This window comes from Arachis hypogaea, chromosome 10, assembly GCF_003086295.3.
Source record: "Arachis hypogaea cultivar Tifrunner chromosome 10, arahy.Tifrunner.gnm2.J5K5, whole genome shotgun sequence".
Classification (NCBI taxonomy): domain Eukaryota; kingdom Viridiplantae; phylum Streptophyta; class Magnoliopsida; order Fabales; family Fabaceae; genus Arachis; species Arachis hypogaea.
In genome coordinates this window covers 80,687,117-80,713,447 of record NC_092045.1, presented here as the reverse complement: position 1 = coordinate 80,713,447, position 26,331 = coordinate 80,687,117, and the positions used below count along the sequence as shown (strand labels likewise).

General features: G+C 39.5%; 1 protein-coding gene and 2 non-coding genes across 3 annotated transcripts; 2 read left to right on the top strand and 1 right to left on the bottom strand.

Annotated features, from left to right (window-relative positions):
* On the top strand, positions 1–6,784 carry LOC112715789 (uncharacterized). The gene is made up of 2 exons (XM_072205040.1): positions 1–465; positions 645–6,784. The coding sequence occupies exon 2, from the start codon at positions 4,118–4,120 to the stop codon at positions 6,023–6,025; it is 1,908 nt and encodes a 635-aa protein (XP_072061141.1). The 5' UTR covers positions 1–465; positions 645–4,117; the 3' UTR covers positions 6,026–6,784.
* A 2,811-nt stretch (positions 6,785–9,595) lies between these two features.
* LOC112718525 (small nucleolar RNA R71) lies at positions 9,596–9,699 on the bottom strand. Its single transcript, XR_003160862.1, has one exon. It is a non-coding gene; the product is annotated as a small nucleolar RNA R71 (small nucleolar RNA).
* An 11,157-nt stretch (positions 9,700–20,856) lies between these two features.
* Positions 20,857–20,960, top strand: LOC112718809 (small nucleolar RNA R71). The gene has a single exon (XR_003161136.1). It is a non-coding gene; the product is annotated as a small nucleolar RNA R71 (small nucleolar RNA).
* The last annotated feature ends 5,371 nt before the right edge of the window (positions 20,961–26,331 follow it).

Below are 26,331 nucleotides of genomic sequence, written 5' to 3'. Positions count from 1 at the left end.
GTCCATGTCATGGGCAAGGCCCAGCCCAACCCACAAAACAAAGAAACACCTGGGCACAAAGAAAAAAGGAAAAGGAGAAATGGCACTAAATAAACATGTTTCAGGCATTGACCAAAAAACATGTTTCAAGCTAACATGGATCAGTCTCGGCGCCTCCAGCGCCAGAAATACCGCAGGGCTCGCCTCCCTCCTATCCTCATCCTTTGGTATTCTGAAGCACACCTCCATTATGCAGATTCCTGCTTCTTCGGTTCAACGCTCCATCCCTGGTTTTCTTGACTACCCAACCACATCAGATCAGGTAGTATTGAAATCTGGGGTCTCTAGCAAGGAATTCAACAACCAAAACCCTCAAACACTAAGCTATTTGCTTTTGCCTCTTCTCGGATGATGTTCTTTATTTGTTGCGGAGGATCACGTGTCCACGATCGATTAAGTCCTTCTCCATCTGCCAATTTAGCCACTGTATGTGCTAATTTGTTTCCTTCTCTTGGAACCCATGTTATCCTTGTTTCTAAAATTTCTGTTAACAATTTCTGGATATCTTTGATAATTGCATCAATCTCTCCTATTGAACTTTTCGATTTTAAAGCTTGAGCAAGAGCTTGATAATCTGTTTCAATTATTGATTTACCCAATTGCAGATTTTGTGCCATAATTAATGCCTCTCTGAAAGCATAGGCCTCGGCTGACAAACTAGAATTGGCTATGATTTTTGTTGCTGAACTAGTTATCACTGACCCCTTCCAATCCCTTACAACAGCTACGGTTACTGCTCCTCCCGTCTGGCTGCAAAAAAGATGCATCAATGTTAATTTTCAACCAATCTTTGGGAGGCGATGATAAACCACTATTTATGATTCATATTGTGTTTAATTGTGTGGTTTTATCAAGTCTTTGCCTACTTATTCATATGATTTGCATGTAATTACAACTCCTTCCTAAAAATACTCTATGATTGAAAACATGCTTCTTTGGCTTTTATTTTCTTTTATTTAATCCTCTCTTATTACCATTAGATGCCTTGATATGTGTGTTAAGTGATTTCAGGAATTACAGGGCAGGAATGGCTTAAAGGATGGAAAGGAAGCATGCAAAAAATGGAAGGAACACAAAGAATTGAGGAGATAACCAGCGAGAAGTCACGCGGTCGCATGGCTGACGCGACCGCGCGAAATGGAAGAAACAACAGTGACGCGCTCGCGTGCCTGACGCAACCGCGCGGATTGGAAGCTGCATAAACGACGCGAATGCGTGGATGATGCGCACGCGTGGTACGAGAAACACCGAGTGACGCGAACGCGTGGACGACGCGGCCGCGTGACCTGCGCGATCTGCAGAATTTCAGAAGTCACTGGCAGAGTTTCTGGGCCGGATTTCAACCCAGTTTTCGGCTCAGAAACACAGATTAGAGCCTGGGAACATGCAGAGACAGAGGAGAAAATTCATTCCGCATAATTTTTAGTGTTTAGATATGAATTTACTCCTCCCCTAGGTTTACTCACTTGAACATTCATAATTAGGATTTTGAAGATTTGGCTTTAGCTTTTGAGAAGAGTCTACCTCCGGTACTAGTCATTATATTCTGTTATTTACTTTCCATTTATTCTTCCATATTCTTAATGCCCTTAGAGTTGACATTGGATTATTTTCACAAGTTAATAATATAGACTATTTTTATTTTCAATTAATCCCCTTCATTATTATTTATTATGTCTTTTTTTATTTTCTCCATTGATTCTGTGAAGTTTATAATTATGATGAGTGAGTAGTTCCATAACTTGATTGGGAGATGATTGAAGGGAAACCTTGAGTTGAATTACTCAAGAGAGAAATTATAATTGGGTTTATTGTTGGATCAACCTCTAATCATTGACACTAGTCCCTCCCAAGGGAGAGGATTAGAACTTGTGACTAGAAACAGCTTTCCAACTTGCTTGACTTTCCTTTCCCCAGTAAGGGATAACTAAGCAGAGCAACTTCCAATTATTAATTAATCTTGAGAGTAATTCAACAAGAATAGGACTTCCAACTAATCCACTCCCAGTCAAGGCTTTTATTTAAAATTAATTAAATTCTCTAAATTAATTTCCTGTTTATCAACTCAACCATTTTTGAAAACACCTGATTGATAAAATAGCACATCTCTCTGCAACTCGTTGGGAGACGACCTGGGATTCATACTCCCAGTATTTTAATTTCAATATTATGACAACCCTTCTAAATTGATAAGCGGATTTTTGGCTGGTTAAGGACTGTACTTGCAACGTATTTCTGTTAATAATTTCTTAACTCGCCAATTTCTGCCACGTCAATTTTTGGCGCCGTTGCCGGGAAGTTGCAACAGTGTGCTAATTTATTGATTGGCATTTATTTAATTGCAATTTTTTTTATTTTGTTACTATGAGCTGCACATTTCTTTTGTTAAATGACGCGTTCACTTCCTGATCCAAGCTTGCTAGTATTTGACCCTGAGATTGAAAGAACTATTTCACGTATAAGGCAAGCTCGGCGTCGGCGAGTCCTCTCTGAGGACGAACCTAAAACGTCATCTAAGGAAGAAACAAGCTCCCTCTCTACTGATCTAGTTGATTTACGTGCAGGTGACATGGCAGCACCTAAGAGAGTCACTATCCAGGAGGAAGGAGCCCCTGATTTTACACTACAACCATTCCAGGCACACCACCCAGCAGTGGCTGTGGATTTCGAAATAAAGTCTTCGCTACTCAACTTGATGCCCAAGTTTCATGGCTTACCTGCTCAAGAGCCTATCAAGCACCTTAGGGATTTTTAGACTGCCTGTTCTACTGTTAAGCGTGATGGCACTGATGAAATCTCTATTCTGTTAAAAGCCTTCCCATTCTCTCTTGAGGAAAAGGCAAGAGAGTGGTACTACACTCAACCCGGAACGACTGTTTCCAACTGGAATATGCTTAGAAGAGAATTTTTTGGAGAAATTCTTTCCAGTTGAGGTTGCCGATAAACTGAGGAAAGACATGTCCATGATCATTCAGGATGAATCTGAAACTCCCTATGAATACTTGGAACGCTTCAATAATCTTCTAGAAGCATGTCCACACCATATGATTGACAAGGTAGTGTTACTCGGCTACTTTACACAGGGCATGAAATCTCAAGATAGGACCACATTGGAAGGTGCTAGCAATGGGTCTATGTAAAAGTACAAGATTACGGAAGAAGCATGGCAATTGATCAGCGACTTAGCCGAATCTACTAGGAATCACAGGCAGAAACAAAGTCGGTCAAGAGCTGTTGCAGAGGTATCCACTAGCAAAGAGACTGCTGCTATAGCTCAGAGCTTATGTGAAATGACTAACTTGCTGAAGCAGATGCAGCTAAGTCAACAACAGCCTCAGCAAGTTCAGCCTTCTCCACCACAGCACAGCCAGCAGTTGGTTCCACAAAGAGTATGTGGAATCTGTGCAGATTACAGTCATTACACTAATGAGTGTCCGCAACTCCAACCGGAAGACCATACTGTAGCAGCCACTCATAACTTCTATGACCGCCCTAATCAAGGGTACAATCAAGGTGGCAGCTATAACCATGGATGGCAGGATAACTCTAACCAAGGCTGGAGAGATAATGCTAACCAGGGTTAGAGGGATAATCATAACAGAGGAGGCAGAGATAACAATGGAAATCAGAGGTGGAATAACAATAACAACTTCAGGCAGCAGAATCAGAATCAGGCCTACAGAGCACCTCATTTAAGACAGCCTCAAGCATCTCAGCAGACCTCTCAGATCACTTATCCCTCTTCATCTCCTAATGATGAGTTACTACAATCTATTGATTAGAGATAGTAGGCCATGGAAAACAACCTCACTTCTACTCTGAATGATCTGAATTCTATTTTGCAAGCCCTTGTCTCACAGATTGGATCACTGAACAGCTCCAACAACCAGTCCTCAAGCTCTGGTGGACTCCCCTCTCAACCATTACCCAATTCAAAGGGTGGCATTAATGCCATCACCCTAAGGTCCGGAACACATTGCAAGAGAGGAATTAGGAAGAGGCAAACCTACCTGAACATGCCTCAGCTGAAGAGGTAGTGGAAATAGAAGATGTTGAGGAAGAAAAGGATATACAGGACATGGCTCAAGAAGAAGACGCTAGATCACAGGAAGAAGCACCAAGGGGCGCAGACACTATAGAAAATGCCATTCCTATTCCATTTCCACAACTTGCAAGGAAGCCCAGAAAGCAGTTGGAACCTGATCCCAAAATGGTAGAAATATTCAAAAAGGTTGAGGTAACTGTTCCCCTTTTTGATGTTATTCAACAGGTACCTAAATACGCAAAGTTTCTAAAGGATTTATGCATACATAAAGACAAAATTAATGAATTAGAAACTATTCCTTCAGGTAGTTCTATATCTGCTTTAATGGGACATATACCTGAAAAATATAGTGACCTAGGTCCATGCATGGTTAACTGTACCATTAGAGGTGTGATATTTTCTAACTGCATGTGTGATTTAGGAGCATGTGTTAGTATAATGCCTTTATCTGTATATGATGTTTTGAGGCTCCCTCCCTTAAAAAGGTCGGCAGTTCGTTTTGTGTTAGCAGATAAAAGTATTATTACAGTGGCTGGAGTTGCTAAAGATGTATTAGTGGGTATTAAAGGTCTCACTTTCCCCATTGATTTTTACATCCTGGAGATGCCCCAAAATGACTCAGAGAAGCCATCATCAATCTTACTCGAAAGACCTTTCTTGAAGACCTCGGAGTTCAAATTAGATGCTTTTGTAGGAACATACTCTTTTGAAATAGACGGCCGAGTAGTAAGCTTCAATCTGAATGGAGTTATGAAGCATCCTCCAGAAGATCATTCTATCTTCCAGTGTGACATCATAGATGAGACCATAGCTGAAGTTCACCAGGAGGAGTTTGAAAAGAAGTACATAGGACAAGGTTCGAGTGTAGGGAATTCTGAGGACAATGAAAGTAATCTACCACTGCCACCAGCTCCAGACAATCCAGAGCCTGACCATGAACAGAAGTTAGAATTGAAACCCCTCCCTCCACACCTCAAATATGCTTACCTCGAGGACAAGCAGAAGTTTCCAGTTATCATTGCACGTGACCTCACTTCTCAACAGGAAGAGCAGTTACTTAGTATGCTGAGGAGGCACAAGAAAGCAATTGGGTGGAGTTTGGCAGACATAGTAGGCATCGACCCTCAAGTTTGTGAGCACAGAATATTTTTAGAAGAAGGAGCAAGACCCGTTCGTCAACCCCAAAGAAGACTGAACCCCACTATCTTAGAGGTTGTCAAGAAGGAAGTGACCAGACTATTAGAGGCAGATATTATCTACCCCATCTCAGACAGTGAATGGATGAGCCCAGTACAAGTGGTGTCCAAGAAGTCTGGAGTCACTACAGTGAAGAATGAGCATGGAGAGCTCATAGCAACCAGAGTACAGAACTCCTGGAGGGTCTGCATTGATTATAGGCGTCTCAACCAAGCCACTCGGAAGGATCACTACCCTCTTCCATTCATTGATCAAATGCTGGATCGCCTGTCAGATAAATCACATTATTGCTTTTTAGATGGTTACACAGGCTACTTCAAGATTCATATAGCCCCTGAAGATCAGGAAAAGACTACTTTTACATATCCTTTTGGGACTTATGCCTGTAAGAGAATGCCCTTTGGCTTGTGCAATGCACCAGCTACTTTCCAAAGGTGCATGATGAGTCTTTTCTCTGACCTTCTTGAGGACTGTATGGAGATTTTTATGGATGATTTTAGCGTTTATGGTGATTCCTTTAGCCTTTTCTTGGATAGTTTATCTAGAGTACAAGATAGATGTGTCAGTACAAACCTTGTATTGATATTTGAAAAATGCCATTTTATGGTAAGAAAAGGAATTGTACTAGGACATTTTGTGTCTAATATTGACATTTCTGTAAATCCAGCAAAGGTGGATGTTATTTCTAGTTTGCCTTATGATGAGCGGATAATTTATACGCTTTTTGGCATTGTTTTTAAGTAGTTTTTAGTAAGTTCAAGCTACTTTTAGGGATGTTTTCATTAGTTTTTATGTTAAATTCATATTTCTGGACTTTACTATGAGTTTGTGTGTTTTTCTGTGATTTCAGGTAATTTTTGGCTGAAATTGAGGGACTTGAGCAAAACTCTGATAGGAGGTTGACAAAGGACTGCTGATGCTGTTGGAATCTGACCTCCTTGCACTCAAAATGGATTTTCTGGAGCTAAAGAACTCCAAATAGCGCGCCCTCAATGGCATTGGAAAGTAGACATCTAGAGCTTTCCAGCAATACATAATAGTCCATACTTTATTCGGGAAATGATGATGCAAACTGGCGCTGAACGCCAGTTCCATGTTGTTGTCTAGAGTAAAACGCCAGAAACACGTCACGACCCGGAGTTGAACGCCCAAAACACGTTACAACTTGGCGTTCAACTCCAAAAGAAGCCTCAGCTTGTGGATAGATCAAGCTCAGCCCAAACACACACCAAGTGGGCCTCGAAAGTGGATTTATGCATCAATTACTTACTCATGTAAACCCTAGTAGCTAGTCTAGTATAAATAGGATAATTTACTATTGTATTAGACATCTTTGGTCTCAGTTTTATTTTATTCTTCATCTGAGGAGACTATTGATCACGTTTTAGGGGGGCTGGCCATTCGGCCATGCCTGAACCTTTCACTTATGTATTTTCAACGGTGGAATTTTTACACACCATAGATTAAGGGTGTGGAGCTCTGCTGTACCTCAAGTTTCAATGCAATTACTATTATTTTCTATCCAATTCGAATTATTCCTATTCTAAGATATTCGTTGCACTTCAACTTGATGAATGTGATGATTCATGACACTCATCATCATTCTCACCTATGAACGCACGTGATTGACAACCACTTCCGTTCTACCCTAGACCGGGCACATATCTCTTGGATTCCTTAATCAGAATCTTCGTGGTATAAGCTAGAATTGATGGCGGCATTCATGGGAATCCGGAAGGTGTAACATTGTCTGTGATATTCCGAGTAGGATTCCGGAATTGAATGACTGTGACAAGCTTCAAACTCCTGAAGGCTGGGCGTTAGTGACAGACGCAAAAGAATCAAGGGATTCTACTCCAACCTGATTGAGAACTGACAGATAATTAGCCATGTTGTGACAGAGTATTTGGACCTTTTTCACTGAGAGGATGGGATGTAGCCATTGACAACGGTGATGCCCTACATACAGCTTGCCATAGAAGGGAGTGATAAAATTGGATAAAAGCAGTAGGAAAGCAGATATTCAGGAGGAGCACAGCATCTCCATACGCCTATCTGAAATCCCCATCATTGGATTACATGAGTAACTTTATCTTTATTTTATGTTTATTATTTATTAATTTTCAAAAATCCATAATCAATTACTATCCGCCTGAGATTTACAAGATGACTATAGCTTGCTTCATACCAACAATCTCTGTGGAATCGACCCTTACTCACGTAAGGTTTATTACTTGGACGACCCAGTACACTTGCTGGTTAGTTGAACGGAGTTGTGTCCACATATAGCAAAGAGCCATTATAATTATTCCATACAACAACAAAGAGTACAACATTGATAATCACAATTTCATCCACCAAGTTTTTGGCGCTGTTGTCGGGGATTGTTCGAGTATGGACAACTGAAGGTTCATCTTGTTGCTCAGATTAGGTAATTTTCCTTTCAAAAAAAAAGTTTTCAAAAAATCTTTCAAAAATTTTTCTTTATTTTCGTTTTTCTAAAGAACATTTTCGAAAAAAATAAAAGAAAATACAAAAAAATCAGAAAATCATAAAAATAAAAAATATTTTATGTTCTTGTTTGAGTCTTGAGTGAATTTATAAGTTTGGTGTCAATTGCATGTTTTAAAAAAATTATTATGAATTTTTCGAAAATTCATGCATTCATAGTGTTCTTCATGATCTTCAAGTTGTTCTTGGTAAGTCTTCTTGTTTGATCTTGATGTTTTCTTGTTTTGTATCTTTTGTTGTTTTTCATATGCATTTTTCGTTTGTTAGAGTCCATGCATTAAAGATTTCTAAGTTTGGTGTCTTGCATGTTTTCTTTGCATAAAAAATTTTTCAAAAATATGTTCTTGATGTTCATCATGATCTTCAATAGTGTTCTTGGTGTTCATCTTGACATTCATAGTATTCTTGCATGCATTCTTCGTTTTGATCCATAAAGAAAAGAGAAAAACACAAAAATGACATTTTTATTTTTTTCTCTCTCATCTTTAAAAATTCAAAAATAAAAAAATATCTTTTCCTTTTTTCTCTCCAAATTTTCGAAATTTTGGGTTGACTTGGTCAAAAATTTTTAAAATTAGTTGTTTCTTACAAGTCAAGTCAAATTTTCAATTTTAAAAATCTTATCTTTTTAAAATATTTTTCAAAAATCATATTTTTTTCATTTTTTTATTATTTTCGAAAAATTCCAAATATCTTTTTCAAAATATTTTTCTTATCTTTATATCAAATTTTCGAAATTACACTAACAAGTAATATGATTGATTCAAAAATTTGAAGTTTGTTACTTTCTTGTTAAGAAAGGTTCAATCTTTAAAATCTAGAATCCTATCCTTTTAAGTTTCTTATCTTTTCATATTTGATTTTAATATCTTTTTAAACTAACTATTTGACTTTTTGTTTGTTCCTTATCTTTTTCAAAACCACCTAACTACGTTTTCCTCTATAATTTTTGAAAATACCTCCCTCTTTTTCAAAAATTCTTTTTAATTATTTTAAATTTTAATTTTAATTATATCTTATCTTTAATTTTCGAAAATCACTAACCACTTTTTCAAAATTATTTTTGAAATTCTCTATCTCTCCTTCTTCTATTTATTTATTTATTTACTAACACTTCTCTTCACCTCTCTTCATCTCAAATCACTACCTCTATCCTTAACCATTCTTCTTCACTACTCTGCCCTTTCTTCTTCTACTAACATAAAGGAATCTCTATACTTTGACATAGAGGATTCCTCTTTCTTTTCTTGTTCTCTTCTTCCCTATATGAGCAGGAACAAGGAAAAAGACACTCTTGTTGAAGCTGATCCAGAACCTGAAAGGACTCTGAAGAGGAAACTAAGAGAAGCTAAACTACAACAATCCAGAGGCAACCTTTCTGAAATTTTCGAACAAGAGAAGGAGATGGTAGCCGAACCCAACAATAATAATGCAAGGAGAATGTTTGGTGACTTCACAAAACCAACGTCCAAATTTGATGGAAGAAGCATCTCCATTCCTGCCATTGGAGCCAACAATTTTGAGCTTAAGCCTTAACTAGTTGCTTTAATGCAACAGAACTGCAAGTTTTATGGACTTCCATCTGAAGATCTTTACCAGTTTTTAACTGAGTTCTTACAGATTTGTGAGACTGTTAAGACAAATGGAGTAGATCCTGAAGTCTACAGGCTCATGCTTTTCCCTTTTGCTATAAGAGACAGAGCTAGAACATGGTTGAACTCACAACCTAAAGATAGCCTGGACTCCTGGGATAAGCTGGTCACGGCCTTCTTGGATAAATTCTTTCCTCCTCAAAAGCTGAGCAAGCTTAGAGTGGATGTTTAGACCTTCAAGCAAAAAGATGGTGAATTCCTCTATGAAGCTTGGGAAAGATACAAACAGTTGACCAAAAGGTGTCCATCTGACATGTTTTCAGAATAGACCATATTAGATATATTCTATTATGGTCTATCTGAGTTTTCAAAAATGTCACTGGACCATTCTGCAGGTGGATCCATTCACCTAAAGAAAATGCCTGCAGAAGCTCAAGAACTTATTGACATGGTTGCAAATAACCAGTTCATGTACACTTCTGAGAGGAATTTCGTGAATAATGGGATGCCTTAGAGGAAGGGAGTTCTTGAAATTGATACTCTGAATGCCATATTGGCTCAGAACAAAGTGTTGACTCAACAAGTCAACATGATCTCTCAAAGTCTGAATGGATGGCAAAATGCATCCAACAGTACTAAAGAGGCAGCTTCTGAAGAAGCTTATGATCCTGAGAACCCTGCAATGGCAGAGGTTAATTACATGGGTGAACCTTATGAAAACACCTATAACTCATCATGGAGAAATCATCCAAATTTCTCATAGAAGGATCAATAAAAGCCTCAACAAGGCTTTAACAATGGTGGAAGAAATAGGCTCAGTAATAACAAGCCTTTTCCATCATCTTCTCAGCAACAGACAGAAAATTCTGAACAGAGCCCCTCTAATTTAGCAAACTTAGTCTCTGATCTGTCAAAAGCCACTTTAAGTTTCATGAGTGAAACAAGGTCCTCCATTAGAAATCTGGAGGCACAAGTGGGCCAGTTGAGTAAGAAAGTCATTGAAACTCCTCCTAGTATTCTCCCAAGCAATACAGAAGAGAATCCAAAAGGAGATTGCAAGGCCATTGAAGTAATCAATATGGCCGAATGCACAAGGGAGGAGAAGGACGAAAATCCTAGTGAGAAAGACCTCCTGGGACGTCTCTCAAACAAGAAGGAGTTCCCCATTGAGGACCTAAAGGAATCTGAGGCTCATATAGAGACCATAGAGATTCCACTAAACTTCTTCTGCCATTCATGAGCTCTGAAAACTATTCCTCCTCAGAAGAGGATGAAGATGTAACTGGAGAGCAAGTTGCTCAATATCTAGGAGCTATCATGAAGCTGAATGCCAAGTTGTTTGGTAATGAGACTTGGGAAGGTGAATCCCCCTTGCTCATTACTGAACTAGATACATGGATTCAGAAAACTCTACCTCAAAAGAGACAAGATCCAGGTAAATTCTTAATACCCTGTACCATAGGCACCATGACCTTTAACAAGGCTCTGTGTGACCTGGGGTCAGGCATAAATCTTATGCCACTATCTGTAATGGAGAAACTGGGGATCATTGAGGTACAGCCTGCCTTATTCTCACTTCAATTGGCAGACAAGTCAGTAAGACAAGCTTATGGATTAGTAGAGGACATGTTAGTAAAGGTTGAAGGCCTTTACATCCCTGCTGATTTCATAATCTTAGACACTAGGAAGGAAGAAGATGAATGCATCATCCTTGGAAGACCCTTCCTAGCCACAGCAGAAGCTGTGATTGATGTTAGCAGAGGAGAATTATTTCTTCAATTGAATGAGGACTACCTTGTGTTTAAAGCTCAAGGACCTTCCTCTACAACCATGGAGAGGAAGCATGAAAAGCTTCTCTCAATATATAGTCAAAAAGAGCCCCCACAGTCAAACTCTAAGTTTGGTGTTGGGAGGCCACAACAAACTCTAAGTTTGGTGTTGAGAAGCCCCCTCATTCAAACTCTAAGTTTAGTGTTGGGAAGCCCTCATCATGCTCTGAATATCTGTGAGGCTCCATGAGAGCCCACTGTCAAGCTAATGACATTAAAGAAGCGCTTGTTGGGAGGCAACCCAATTTTTATATATCTAATTTTAATTTTATTTTATTGTTATTTTGTGTTTTATTAGGTTCATGATCATGTGGAGTCACGAAAAAAATACTAAAATTAAAAATAGAATCAAAAATAGCAGAAGAAAAATCACACCCTGGAGGAAGGACTTACTGGCGTTTAAACGCCAGTAAGGTACATCTGGCTGGCGTTCAACACCAGAACAGAGCATGTTTCTGGTGCTGAACGCCAGAAACAAGCAACATCCTGGCGTTTGAACGAGTGGTTAAAGTCGTGATCCAAAGCAAAAGAGTGTGCTTAAGAGCCCTGGACTCCTCTAACTAGGGACTCTAGCAAAGCGGAGTCACAATCTGAAAAGGTTCATCCAGTCATGTGTCTGTGGCATTTATGTATCCGGTGGTAATACTGGAAAACAAAGTGCTTAGGGCCACGGCCAAGACTCATAAGTAGCTGTGTTCAAGAATCAACATACTTAACTAGGAGAATCAATAACACCATCCGAAATTCTAAGTTCCTAGAGAAGCCAATCATTCTGAACTTCAAAGGAAAAAGTGAGATGCCGAAACTGTTCAGAAGCAAAAAGCTACAAGTCCCGCTCATCTAATTAGAATTAATATTCATTGATATTTTGGAATTTATAGTATATTCTCTTCTTTTTATCCTATTTGATTTTTAGTTGCTTGGGGACAAGCAACAATTTAAGTTTGGTGTTGTGATGAGCGGATAATTTATACGCTTTTTGGCATTGTTTTTAGGTAGTTTTTAGTAAGTTCAAGCTACTTTTAGGGATGTTTTCATTAGTTTTTATGTTAAATTCACATTTCTGGAATTTACTATGAGTTTGTGTGTTTTTCTGTGATTTCAGGTAATTTCTGGCTGAAATTGAGGGACTTGAGCAAAACTCTGATAGGAGGCTGACAAAGGACTGCTGATGCTATTGGAATCTGACCTCCCTGCACTCAAAATGGATTTTCTGGAGATACGAAACTCCAAATGGCGCGCCCTCAACAGCGTTGGAAAGTAGACATCCAGAGCTTTCCAGCAATATATAATAGTCCATACTTTATTCGGGAATTGATGACGTAAATTGGCGCTCAACGCCAGTTCCATGTTGCTGTCTGGAGTAAAACGCCAGAAACACGTCACGACCCGGAGTTGAACGCCCAAAACATGTTACAACTTGGCGTTCAACTCCAAAAGAAGCCTCAGCTCATGGATAGATCAAGCTCAGCCCAAACACACACCAAGAGGGCCCCGGATGTGGATTTATGCATCAATTACTTACTCAAGTAAACCCTAGTAGCTAGTCTAGTATAAATAGGATAATTTACTATTGTATTAGACATCTTTTGTCTCAGTTTTATTTTATTCTTCATCTGAGGAGACTATTGATCACGTTTTGGGGGGCTGGCCATTCGGCCATGCCTGAACCTTTCACTTATGTATTTTCAATGGTGGAGTTTTTACACACCATAGATTAAGGGTGTGGAGCTCTGCTGTACCTCAAGTTTCAATGCAATTACTATTATTTTCTATCCAATTCGAATTATTCCTATTCTAAGATATTCGTTGCACTTCAACTTGATCAATGTGATGATTCGTGACACTCATCATCATTCTCACCTATGAACGCGCGTGATTGACAACCACTTCTGTTCTACCCTAGACCGGGCGCATATCTCTTGGATTCCTTAATCAGAATCTTCGTGCTATAAGCTAGAATTGATGGCGGCATTCATGGGAATCCGGAAGGTCTAACCTTGTCTGTGGTATTTCGAGTAGGATTCCGGAATTGAATGATTGTGACGAGCTTCAAACTCCTGAAGGCTGGGCGTTAGTGACAGACGCAAAAGAATCAAGGAATTCTACTCCAACCTGATTGAGAACCGACAGATGATTAGCCGTGCTGTGACAGAGCATTTGGACTTTTTTCACTGAGAGGATGGGATGTAGCCATTGACAACAGTGATGCCCTACATACAGCTTGCCATAGAAGGGAGTGATAAAATTGGATAAAAGCAGTAGGAAAGCAGATATTCAGGAGGAGCACATCATCTCCATACGCCTATCTGAAATCCCTATCATTGGATTACATGAGTAACTTTATCTTTATTTTATGTTTATTATTTATTAATTTTCAAAAATCCATAATCAATTACTATCTGCCTGACTGAGATTTACAAGATGACCATAGCTTGCTTCATACCAACAATCTCTGTGGAATCGACCCTTACTCACGTAAGGTTTATTACTTGGACGACCCAGTACACTTGCTAGTTAGTTGAACGGAGTTGTGTCCACACATAGCAAAGAGCCATTATAATTATTCCATACAACAACAAAGAGTACAACATTGATGATCACAATTTCGTCCACCACCTTACCCTTCCTCTGTGAGGGAAGTCCGTTCGTTCCTTGGCCATGCAGGTTTTTACCGAAGATTCATTAAGGACTTTAGTAAGGTAGCACTTCCCCTATCCAGGTTACTACAGAAAGATATCGAGTTTGAGTTCAACGAGGATTGCAAACAAGCATTTGATAAGGTGAAGACCGCCCTGACTCAAGCTCCAATTGTGAGAGGACCTGACTGGAGCCAGCCATTCGAAATCATGTGCGATGCTTCCAACCATGCAGTAGGAGCAGCGCTTAATTGATTTTCGAAAATAAGAGTGGAAAAGAAATCAAGTGATTTTTGAAAAAGATTTTGAAATTAGAAATTAAAAAGATTTGATTGAAAACTTATTTTGAAAAAGATGTGATTAAAAAGATATGATTTGAAAACAATTTTAAAAGATAGGATTTGAAAACAATTTAAAAAGATATGATTTTAAAAATTAATGACTTGCCTAACAAGAAAAGATATGATTCAAACATAAAACCTTCCTCAACGGAAAAGGCAAAAAATGTTCAATCAAATCATTAATTGTTAGTAAGTATCTTTGAAAAAGGAAAGAAATTGATTTTGAAAACATTTGGTTGAAAAGATATGATTTGAAAAAGATTTGATTTTGAAAAACTTTGAAAACTTGGAAAAAATTGATTTTGAAAACAAAATCTTCCCCCTTTAGCCATCCTGGCGTTAAACGCCCAAACTACTACCCTTTTGGGCGTTAAACGCCCAGCCAGGCACCCTGGCTGGCGTTTAAACGCCAGTCTGTCTTCTTCACTGGGCATTTTTGAATGCCCAGCTTTTTCTGTGTGATTCCTCTGCAGTATGTTCTGAATCTTCAATTCTCTGTATTATTGACTTGAAAAGACACAAATTAGAAATATTTTTGGATTTTTAATAATAAGGAATAATGCAACTAAAATCAAATAATGCATGCAAGGCACCAAACTTAGCAGTTTGTATACCGTTGACACTAACAAAATGAGAATGCATATAACAAAACACTCAAGTCAATAGAATTCAAAGATCAAAACAAAGAAATCATCAAGAACAACTTGAAGATCAATGAGGACACATGCATGGATGCAATAAGAATAGAAACATGCAATTGATACTAAACCTAAGATGAGACTCTAGACTCAAACAAGAAATATTTTTGGATTTTATGATTTTATAATTTTTTTGTGTTTTTTTTTTCAAAAATTATGTAGAAAAAGAAAATAAAGGTATCAAAATTCTTAATGAGAATTCCAGGAATCATGCAATGTTAGTCTAAAGCTTTAGTCTAAAGAAATTAGACATGGCCGGCCAAGCTTCAGCAGGACATTGCATTCAAGAGCTAAATTGATGAGAATCAATCAGCCTTGGTGATGATAAGAACATCACCTTTGAAACACTAGAATTCATTCTTAAGAACTCTGAAGAAAAAATACCTAATCTAAGCAACAAGATGAACCGCCAGTTGTCCATACACAGAACAATCCCGGGCAATAACACCAAAAACTTGATGTTGTTGCCGGATCTTGGCACTGATGTTACCAAAAGCTTGCTCAAAACTTGAACAATCCCCGGCAACGGCGCCAAAAACTTGGTGCTGTTGCCGGATTTTGGCACTAATGTTACCGAAAGCTTGCTCAAAACTAGAACAATCCCCGGCAACGGCGCCAAAAACTTGGTGGGCAAAATTGTGAACAATACTTTTTCACAACTCTCATAATCCCCGGTAATGGCTCCAAAAACGTGGTAGCTCAATACCATGGCATTACACAACTTCGCACAACTAACCAGCAAGTGCACTGGGTCGTCCAAGTAATAAACCTTACGCGAGTAAGGGTCGATCCCACGGAGATTGTTAGTATTGAAGCAAGCTATGGTCATCTTGTAAATCTTAGTCAGGCAAACTCAAATGGATATAGTGATGAACGAAAATAACACAAAGGTAAAGATAGAGATACTTATGTAATTCATTGGTAGGAACTTCAGATAAGCGCATGAAGATGCCTTCCCTTCCGTCTCTCTGCTTTCCTACTGTCTTCATCCAATCCTTCTTACTCCTTTCCATGGCAAGCTCGTGTAGGGTTTCACTGTTGTCAGCAGCTACCTCCCATCCTCGCAGTGAAAGCTAATGCACGCACTCTGTCACAGTGCTGCCAATCACCGGTGTGGTTCCCTCCCCTACCGGAATAGAATCACTCTTTTGCGTCTGTCACTAACGCCCAGTAGGTTACAGGTTTGAAGCACGTCACAGTCATTCAATCATTGAATCCTACTCAGAATACCACAGACAAGGTTTAGACCTTCCGGATTCTCTTGAATGCCGCCATCAGGTCCTGCCTATACCACGAAGATTCCGATTAAAGAATCCAAGAGATATTCACTAGAGCCTCGAATGCTTGTAGAACAAGAATGGTTGTCAGTCACCTTGTTCATGGGTGAGAATGGTGATGGGCGTCAATCATCACCTTCATCAGGTTGAAGAACAAGTGATATCTTGGATAAAGAATAAGCGAAATTGAATGGAAGAACAATAGTAATTGCATTAATACTCGAGGTACAGCAGAGCTCCACACCTTAATCTATGGTGTGTAGAAGCTCCACCGTTGAAAATACATAAGCATAAGGTCTAGGCATGGCCGAATGGCCAGCCTCCCAATGATCTAAGATAGCATGAAGATAGCTACCAAAGTCCTCTTAAGATCTAAAGTGATCAAAAGATTTTTAATACAATAGTCAAAGGTCCTACTTATAAGAAACTAGTAGCCTAAGGTGTACAGAAATGAGTAAATGACATAAAAATCCTCTTCCGGGCCCACTTGGTGTGTGCTTGGGCTGAGCAATGAAGCAAATTTCGTGTAGAGACTCTTCTTGGAGTTAAACGCCAGCTTTAGTGCCAGTTTGGGCGTTTAACTCCCATTTGGGTGCCAGTTCCAGCGTTTAACGCTGGGATTTCTTGAGGTGACTTTGAACGCCGGTTTGGGCCATCAAATCTTGGGCAAAGTATGGACTATCATATATTGCTGGAAAGCCCAGGATGTCTACTTTCCAACGCCGTTGAGAGCGCGCCAATTAGGGTTCTGTAGCTCCAGAAAATCCACTTCGAGTGCAGGGAGGTCAGAATCCAACAGCATCTGCAGTCCTTTTTGGTCTCTGAATCAGATTTTTGCTCAGGTCCCTCAATTTCAGCCAGAAAATACCTGAAATCACAGAAAAACACACAAACTCATAGTAAAGTCCAGAAAAGTGAATTTTAACTAAAAACTAATAAAAATATGCTAAAAACTAACTAGATCATACCAAAAACATACTAAAAACAATGCCAAAAAGTATACAAATTATCCGCTCATCACAACACCAAACTTAAATTGTTGCTTGTCCCCAAGCAACTGAAAGTCAAATAAGATAAAAAGAAGAGAATATGCAATGAATTCCAAAAACATCTGTGAAGATCAGTATTAATTAGATGAGCGGGGCTTTTAACTTTTTGCCTCTGAATAGTTTTGGCATCTCACCCTATCCTTTGAAATTCAGAATGGTTGGCTTCTTTAGGAACTTAGAATCCAGATAGTGTTAATGATTCTCCTAGTAAAGTATGATGATTCTTGAACATAGCTATTTATTGAGTCTCGGCTGTGGCCCAAAGCACTCTGTCTTCCAGTATTACCACCGGATACATACATGCCACAGACACATAATTGGGTGAACCTTTTCAGATTGTGACTCAGCTTTGCTAAAGTCCCCAATTAGAGGTGTCCAGGGTTATTAAGCACACTCTTATTTGCCTTGGATCACAACTCTTATTTCTCTCTTTTTTTCTATTTTTTCTTTTTCTCTCTTTTATTTTTTTATTTTTTTGAATAGCTTTTTCTTGCTTCAAGAATCATTTTAATGATTTTTCAGATCCTCAGTAACATGTCTCCTTTCTCATCATTCTTTCAAGAGCCAACATTCATGAACCACAAATTCAAGATACATATGCACTGTTTAAGCATACATTCAGAGAACAAAAATATTGCCACCACATCAAAATAATTAAACTGTTATAAAATTCAAAATTCATGCAATTCTTCCTTTTTCAATTAAGCACATTTTTATTCAAGAAAGGTGATGGATTCATAGGACATTCATAACTTTAAGGCATAGACACTAAGACACTAATGATCACAAGACACAAACATGGATAAACATAAGCATAAAATTCGAAAAACAGAAGAATAAAGAACAAGGAAATCAAAGAACGGGTCCACCTTAGTGATGGCGGCTCTTTCTTGCTCTTGAAGATCCTATGGAGTGCTTGAGCTCCTCAATGTCTCTTCCTTGTCTTTGTTGCTCCTCCCTCATGATTCTTTGATCTTCTCTAATCTCATGAAGGATGATGGAGTGTTCTTGGTGCTCCACCCTTAGTTGTCCCATGTTGGAACTCAATTCTCCTAGGGAGGTGTTTAGTTGCTCCCAATAGTCTTGTGGAGGAAAGTGCATCCCTTGAGGTATCTCAGGGATCTCATGATGAGAGGGGTCTCTTGTTTGCTCCATCTTTTTTTTTTTCTTAGTGATGGGCTTGAGGTCATGCCTTCTCAGTTGAACCGGCTTTGGATGCCATAAATGGTTATGGAAAAACAAAAAGCAATGCTTTTACCACACCAAACTTAAAAGGTTTGCTCGTCCTCGAGCAAAAGTAGAAAGAAGAGAGTAGAAGTAGAAGGAATGAGGAAGAAGGGAATGGCTTTGTGTTCGGCCAAAGAGAGGGGGAGAAGTGGTGTTTAGGTTGTGTGAAGATGAAGGGGTGAAGAAGGGTTTATATAGGGGTGTTGAGGTGATTGGTGAATGGGTGAAGAAAGAGAGGGTGGTGGGGTTGGTGGGGATCCTGTGGGGTCCACAGATCCTGTGGTGTCAAGGAAAAGTCATCCCTGCACCAAATGGCACTCAAAATCACGTTTTGAGCCATTTCTGGCGTTAAACGCCGGGCTGGTGCCCATTTCTGGCGTTTAACGCCAGGTTCTTGCCCTTTCCTGGCGTTTAACGCCAGTCTGGTGCCCCTTTCTGGCGTTAAACGCCCAGAATGGTGTCAGACTGGGCGTTAAACGCCCAACTGCTAGGCTTACTGGCGTTTAAACGCCAGCAGCATCTTCCTCCAGGGTGTGCTGTTTTTCTTCCTGTTTTTCATTCTGTTTTTGCTTTTTCTATTGATTTTGTGACTTCTCATGATCATCAACCTACAAAATAAAATAAATAACAAAGGAAAATAGATAAATTATAACATTGGGTTGCCTCCCAACAAGCGCTTCTTTAATGTCAGTAGCTTGACAGAGGGCTCTCATGGAGCCTCACAGATACTCAGAGCAATGTTGGAACCTCCCAACACCAAACTTAGAGTTTGAATGTGGGGGTTCAACACCAAACTTAGAGTTTGGTTGTGGCCTCCCAACACCAAACTTAGAGTTTGACTGTGGGGGCTCTGTTTGTCTCTGATTTGAGAGAAGCTCTTCATGCTTCCTCTCCATGGTGACAAAAGGATATCCTTGAGCCTTAAACACAAAGGATTCTTCATTCACTTGAATGAACAGTTCACCTCTATCAACATCAATCACAGCCTTTGCTGTGGCTAGGAAGGGTCTGCCAAGGATGATGGATTCATCCATGCACTTGCCAGTCTCTAGGACTATGAAATCAGTAGGGATGTAATGGTCTTCAACTTTGACCAGAACATCCTCTACAAGTCCATAGGCTTGTTTTCTTGAGTTGTCTGCCATCTCTAGTGAGATTTTTGCAGCTTGCACCTCAAAGATCCCTAACTTCTCCATTACAGAGAGGGGCATGAGGTTTACTCTTGACCCTAAGTCACACAAGGCCTTCTTGAAGGTCTTGGTGCCTATGGTACAAGGTATAGAAAACTTCCCAGGATCTTGCCTCTTTTGAGGCAGTTTCTGCCTAGACAAGTCATCCAGTTCCTTGGTGAGCAAAGGGGGTTCATCCTCCCAAGTCTCATTTCCAAATAACTTGTCATTTAGCTTCATGATTGCTCCAAGGTATTTAGCAACTTGCTCCTCAGTGACATACTCATCCTCTTCAGAGGAAGAATACTCATCAGAGCTCATAAATGGCAGAAGTAAGTCTAATGGAATCTCTATGGTCTCAGTTTGAGCCTCAGATTCCCATGGTTCCTCATTGGGGAACTCATTGGAGGTCAGTGGACGTCCAGTGAGGTCTTCCTCAGTGGCGTTCACTGCCTCTTCTTCTTCCCAGAATTCGGCCATGTTGATGGCCTTGCACTCTCCTTTTGGATTTTCTTCTGTATTGCTTGGGAGAGTACTTGGGGGGAGTTCAGTAATTTTCTTGCTCAGCTGACCCACTTGTCCTTCCAAATTCCTAATGGAGGACCTAGTTTCAGTCATGAAACTTTGAGTGGTTTTGATTAGATCAGAGACCATGGTTGCTAAGTCAGAGGTATTCTGCTTAGAGCTCTCTGTCTGTTGCTAAGAAGATGATGGAAAAGGCTTGCCATTGCTAAACCTGTTTCTTCCACCATTATTGTTATTGAAACCTTGTTGAGGTCTCTGTTGATCCTTCCATGAAAGATTTGGATGGTTTCTCCATGAAGGATTGTAGGTGTTTCCCTAGGGTTCTCCTAGGTAATTCACCTCTTCCATTGAAGGGTTCTCAGGATCATAAGCTTCTTCCTCAGGTGAAGCATCCTTAGTACTGCTTGGTGCATTTTGCATTCCAGACAGACTTTGAGAAATTAAATTGACTTGTTGAGTCAATATCTTGTTCTGAGCCAAAATGGCATTCAGAGCATCAATCTCAAGAACTCCTTTCTTCTGACTAGTCCCATTGTTCACAGGATTCCTTTCAGAAGTGTACATGAATTGGTTATTTGCAACCATTTCAAGTAGCTCTTGAGCCTCTGTAGGCGTCTTCTTCATATGAAGAGATCCTCCAGCAGAGCTATCCAAAGACATCTTGGACAGTTCAGAGAGACCATCATAGAAAATACCTATGATGCTCCATTCAGAAAGCATGTCAGATGGACACTTTCTGATCAATTGTTTGTATCTTTCCCAAGCTTCATAGAGGGATTCTCCATCCTTCTGTCTGAAGGTTTGGACTTCCACTCTAAGCTTACTCCATCTTTGAGGTGGAAAGAACTTTGCCAAGAAGGCATTGACTAGCTTTTCCCAAGAGTCCAGGCTTTCTTTAGGTTGAGAGTCCAACCATATTCTAGCTCTGTCTCTTACAGCAAAAGGGAATAGCATCCGTCTACAGACCTCAGGGTCTACCCCATTAGTCTTGACTGTGTCACAGATTTGCAAGAATTCAGCTAAGAACTGATGAGGATCTTCCAATGGAAGTCCATGGAACTTGCAATTCTGTTGCATTAGAGAAACTAATTGAGGCTTAAGCTCAAAGTTGTTTGCTCCAATGGTAGGGATAGAGATGCTTCTCCCATAGAAATCGGGAGTAGGTGCAGTAAAGTCACCCAGCACCTTCCTTGCATTGTTGTTGTTTTCGACTGCCATGGCTTCTTCTTCCTTGAAAATTTCTGTTAGGTCCTCAACTATGAACGTGTGCCTGACAACCACCTCCGTTCATAGAGATTTGTGCTTTAGCTTCTCTTAGCTTTCACTTCAAGGTCCTTTCAGGCTCAGGGTTAGCTTCAACAAGAATGCCTTTGTCTTTGTTCCTGCTCATATGAAAGAGAAGAGAACAAGAAAATATGGAATCCTCTATGTCACAGTATAGAGATTCCTTGAGGTGTCAGAGGAAGAAAAATGGAAGACAGAGGTAGAAAATTCGAACTTATCAAAGAAGATGAAGTTCGAATTTTGCATTAAGGAATAGTGTTTGTCCATAAATAGAAGGATGTGAGAAGAAGGGAAGTAATTTTTGAAAATTTAAGTAAAAGATTTTGAAAACATTTTGAAAAACACTTAATTGATTTTCGAAAATAAGAGTGGAAAAGAAATCAAGTGATTTTTGAAAAAGATTTTGAAATTAGAAATTAAAAAGATTTGATTGAAAACTTATTTTGAAAAAGATGTGATTAAAAAGATATGATTTGAAAACAATTTTAAAAGATAGGATTTGAAAACAATTTAAAAAGATATGATTTTAAAAATTAATGACTTGCCTAACAAGAAAAGATATGATTCAAACATAAAACCTTCCTCAACGGAAAAGGCAAAAAATGTTCAATCAAATCATTAATTGTTAGTAAGTATCTTTGAAAAAGGAAAGAAATTGATTTTGAAAACATTTGGTTGAAAAGATATGATTTGAAAAAGATTTGATTTTGAAAAACTTTGAAAACTTGGAAAAAATTGATTTTGAAAACAAAATCTTCCCCCTTTAGCCATCCTGGCGTTAAACGCCCAAACTACTACCCTTTTGGGCGTTAAACGCCCAGCCAGGCACCCTGGCTGGCGTTTAAACGCCAGTCTGTCTTCTTCACTGGGCATTTTTGAATGCCCAGCTTTTTCTGTGTGATTCCTCTGCAGTATGTTCTGAATCTTCAATTCTCTGTATTATTGACTTGAAAAGACACAAATTAGAAATATTTTTGGATTTTTAATAATAAGGAATAATGCAACTAAAATCAAATAATGCATGCAAGGCACCAAACTTAGCAGTTTGTATACCATTGACACTAACAAAATGAGAATGCATATAACAAAACATTCAAGTCAATAGAATTCAAAGATCAAAACAAAGAAATCATCAAGAACAACTTGAAAGATCAATGAGGACACATGCATGGATGCAATAAGAATAGAAACATGCAATTGATACTAAACTTAAGATGAGACTCTAGACTACAAAAGAAATATTTTTGGATTTTATGATTTTATAATTTTTTTGTGTTTTTTTTTTCGAAAATTATGTAGAAAAAGAAAATAAAGGTATCAAAATTCTTAATGAGAATTCCAGGAATCATGCAATGTTAGTCTAAAGCTTTAGTCTAAAGAAATTAGACATGGCCGGCCAAGCTTCAGCAGGACATTGCATTCAAGAGCTAAATTGATGAGAATCAATCAGCCTTGGTGATGATAAGAACATCACCTTTGAAACACTAGAATTCATTCTTAAGAACTCTGAAGAAAAAATACCTAATCTAAGCAACAAGATGAACCGTCAGTTGTCCATACACAGAACAATCCCGGGCAATAACACCAAAAACTTGATGTTGTTGCCGGATCTTGGCACTGATGTTACCAAAAGCTTGCTCAAAACTTGAACAATCCCCGGCAACGGCGCCAAAAACTTGGTGCTGTTGCCGGATTTTGGCACTAATGTTACCGAAAGCTTGCTCAAAACTAGAACAATCCCCGGCAACGGCGCCAAAAACTTGGTGGGCAAAATTGTGAACAATACTTTTTCACAACTCTCATAATCCCCGGTAATGGCTCCAAAAACGTGGTAGCTCAATACCATGGCATTACACAACTTCGCACAACTAACCAGCAAGTGCACTGGGTCGTCCAAGTAATAAACCTTACGCGAGTAAGGGTCGATCCCACGGAGATTGTTAGTATTGAAGCAAGCTATGGTCATCTTGTAAATCTTAGTCAGGCAAACTCAAATGGATATAGTGATGAACGAAAATAACACAAAGGTAAAGATAGAGATACTTATGTAATTCATTGGTAGGAACTTCAGATAAGCGCATGAAGATGCCTTCCCTTCCGTCTCTCTGCTTTCCTACTGTCTTCATCCAATCCTTCTTACTCCTTTCCATGGCAAGCTCGTGTAGGGTTTCACTGTTGTCAGCAGCTACCTCCCATCCTCGCAGTGAAAGCTAATGCACGCACTCTGTCACAGTGCTGCCAATCACCGGTGTGGTTCCCTCCCCTACCGGAATAGAATCACTCTTTTGCGTCTGTCACTAACGCCCAGTAGGTTACAGGTTTGAAGCACGTCACAGTCATTCAATCATTGAATCCTACTCAGAATACCACAGACAAGGTTTAGACCTTCCGGATTCTCTTGAATGCCGCCATCAGGTCCTGCCTATACCACGAAGATTCCGATTAAAGAATCCAAGAGATATTCACTAGAGCCTCGAATGCTTGTAGAACAAGAATGGTTGTCAGTCACCTTGTTCATGGGTGAGAATGGTGATGGGCGTCAATCATCACCTTCATCAGGTTGAAGAACAAGTGATATCTTGGATAAAGAATAAGCGAAATTGAATGGAAGAACAATAGTAATTGCATTAATACTCGAGGTACAGCAGAGCTCCACACCTTAATCTATGGTGTGTAGAAGCTCCACCGTTGAAAATACATAAGCATAAGGTCTAGGCATGGCCGAATGGCCAGCCTCCCAATGATCTAAGATAGCATGAAGATAGCTACCAAAGTCCTCTTAAGATCTAAAGTGATCAAAAGATTTTTAATACAATAGTCAAAGGTCCTACTTATAAGAAACTAGTAGCCTAAGGTGTACAGAAATGAGTAAATGACATAAAAATCCTCTTCCGGGCCCACTTGGTGTGTGCTTGGGCTGAGCAATGAAGCAAATTTCGTGTAGAGACTCTTCTTGGAGTTAAACGCCAGCTTTAGTGCCAGTTTGGGCGTTTAACTCCCATTTGGGTGCCAGTTCCAGCGTTTAACGCTGGGATTTCTTGAGGTGACTTTGAACGCCAGTTTGGGCCATCAAATCTTGGGCAAAGTATGGACTATCATATATTGCTGGAAAGCCCAGGATGTCTACTTTCCAACGCCGTTGAGAGCGCGCCAATTAGGGTTCTGTAGCTCCAGAAAATCCACTTCGAGTGCAGGGAGGTCAGAATCCAACAGCATCTGCAGTCCTTTTTGGTCTCTGAATCAGATTTTTGCTCAGGTCCCTCAATTTCAGCCAGAAAATACCTGAAATCACAGAAAAACACACAAACTCATAGTAAAGTCCAGAAAAGTGAATTTTAACTAAAAACTAATAAAAATATACTAAAAACTAACTAGATCATACCAAAAACATACTAAAAACAATGCCAAAAAGTATACAAATTATCCGCTCATCAATAACCTACAAGCAGTATCTAAAGTAGTCCCTTGGTATGCACCTGTCACTAATTATCTAGTTAGCCGCACTTTTCCTCCAAACTTTACTAAGCACCAAAAAGATAAGCTGAAAAGCGAGTCTAAATATTATATATGGGATGACCCATATTTATGGAGATGTGGCGCTGACCAGGTAATTAGAAGGTGTGTGCCTCAATCAGAATTCCAATCCATTTTAGAGGCATGTCACTCATCTGAGAGTGGAGGACATTTTGGCCCTCAAAGAACAGCTAGAAAAATCTTAGACTGTGGATTCTGGTGGCCCACTCTTTTTAAAGACGATGCTGAATTTTGTAAATCTTGTCCCCCATGCCAAAGGTTTGGTAATATATCCCAGAGGGATAAAATGCCTCAACAAATTATGCTTTTCTGTGAAATTTTTGATGTTTGGCGCATTGACTTCATGAGTCCATTTCCAAATTCTAATGGCCACCTTTATATACTGTTAGCTGTAGATTATGTTTCTAAATGGGTGGAAGCAATTCCTACCCGTACTGATGATGCTAACACTGTTGTTTCCTTTGTTAGAAACCACATTATTTGTCGCTTTGGATCACCATGAGCAATCGTGAGCGATCAAGGCACCCATTTTTGTAACAGGAGACTAACAAGATTACTGAAGAAGCATGTGATCATTCATAAAGTAGCAACAGCCTACCATCCTCAGACTAATGGGCAGGCCGAGGTGTCTAACAGAGAGATAAAGCGCATATTGCAGAAGATAGTCAAACCTCATAGAAGAGACTGGAGCACCAGGCTACAAGATATACTCTGGGCATACAGAACAGCATACAAGACACCCATTGGGATGAGTCCCTTTCGCTTAGTCTATGGAAAAGCCTGTCATCTTTCAGTTGAGGTGGAGCACAAAGCTTTTCGGGTAGTAAAGGAGTGCAACATGGGATTTGAGAAAGCCGGAGCTGAAAGGAAGTTGCAACTGCAAGAATTGGAGAGCCTTCGCCTCGAAGCTTATGAGAATTCAAGGCTGTACAAGGAAAAAAATGAAAGATGTACATGATCAACACATCAAGAGGAAGGAGTTCCAACCTGGGGATTTAGTCCTCCTTTACAACTCCAGACTGAGGCTCATGCCAGGCAAGCTGCGATCAAGGTGGGAAGGTCCATATAGAGTCGAGAAGGCTGAGCTGTACAGAGTTTTTCACCTAAGTCACCCTTCAAGCTCTGAACTCATCAAGGTTAATGGACATCGTTTGAAGCTCTACCATGGTGAGAAGGTGAAGAAAAACAATGAGTTAGATATCTTCCTCTTGGAGGATCCACTCACAACAGAAAACTGAGCAACTGCAGCGTCCAACTTAAGGACGTTAAAGCAAAGTGCTAGGTGGGAGACAACCCACCACGGTATGATCGTTCCTCTTCTTCTCCTTATCTTCCCTCACCTATAAATCTTCTCCGTACTACTGCCTATATCTTG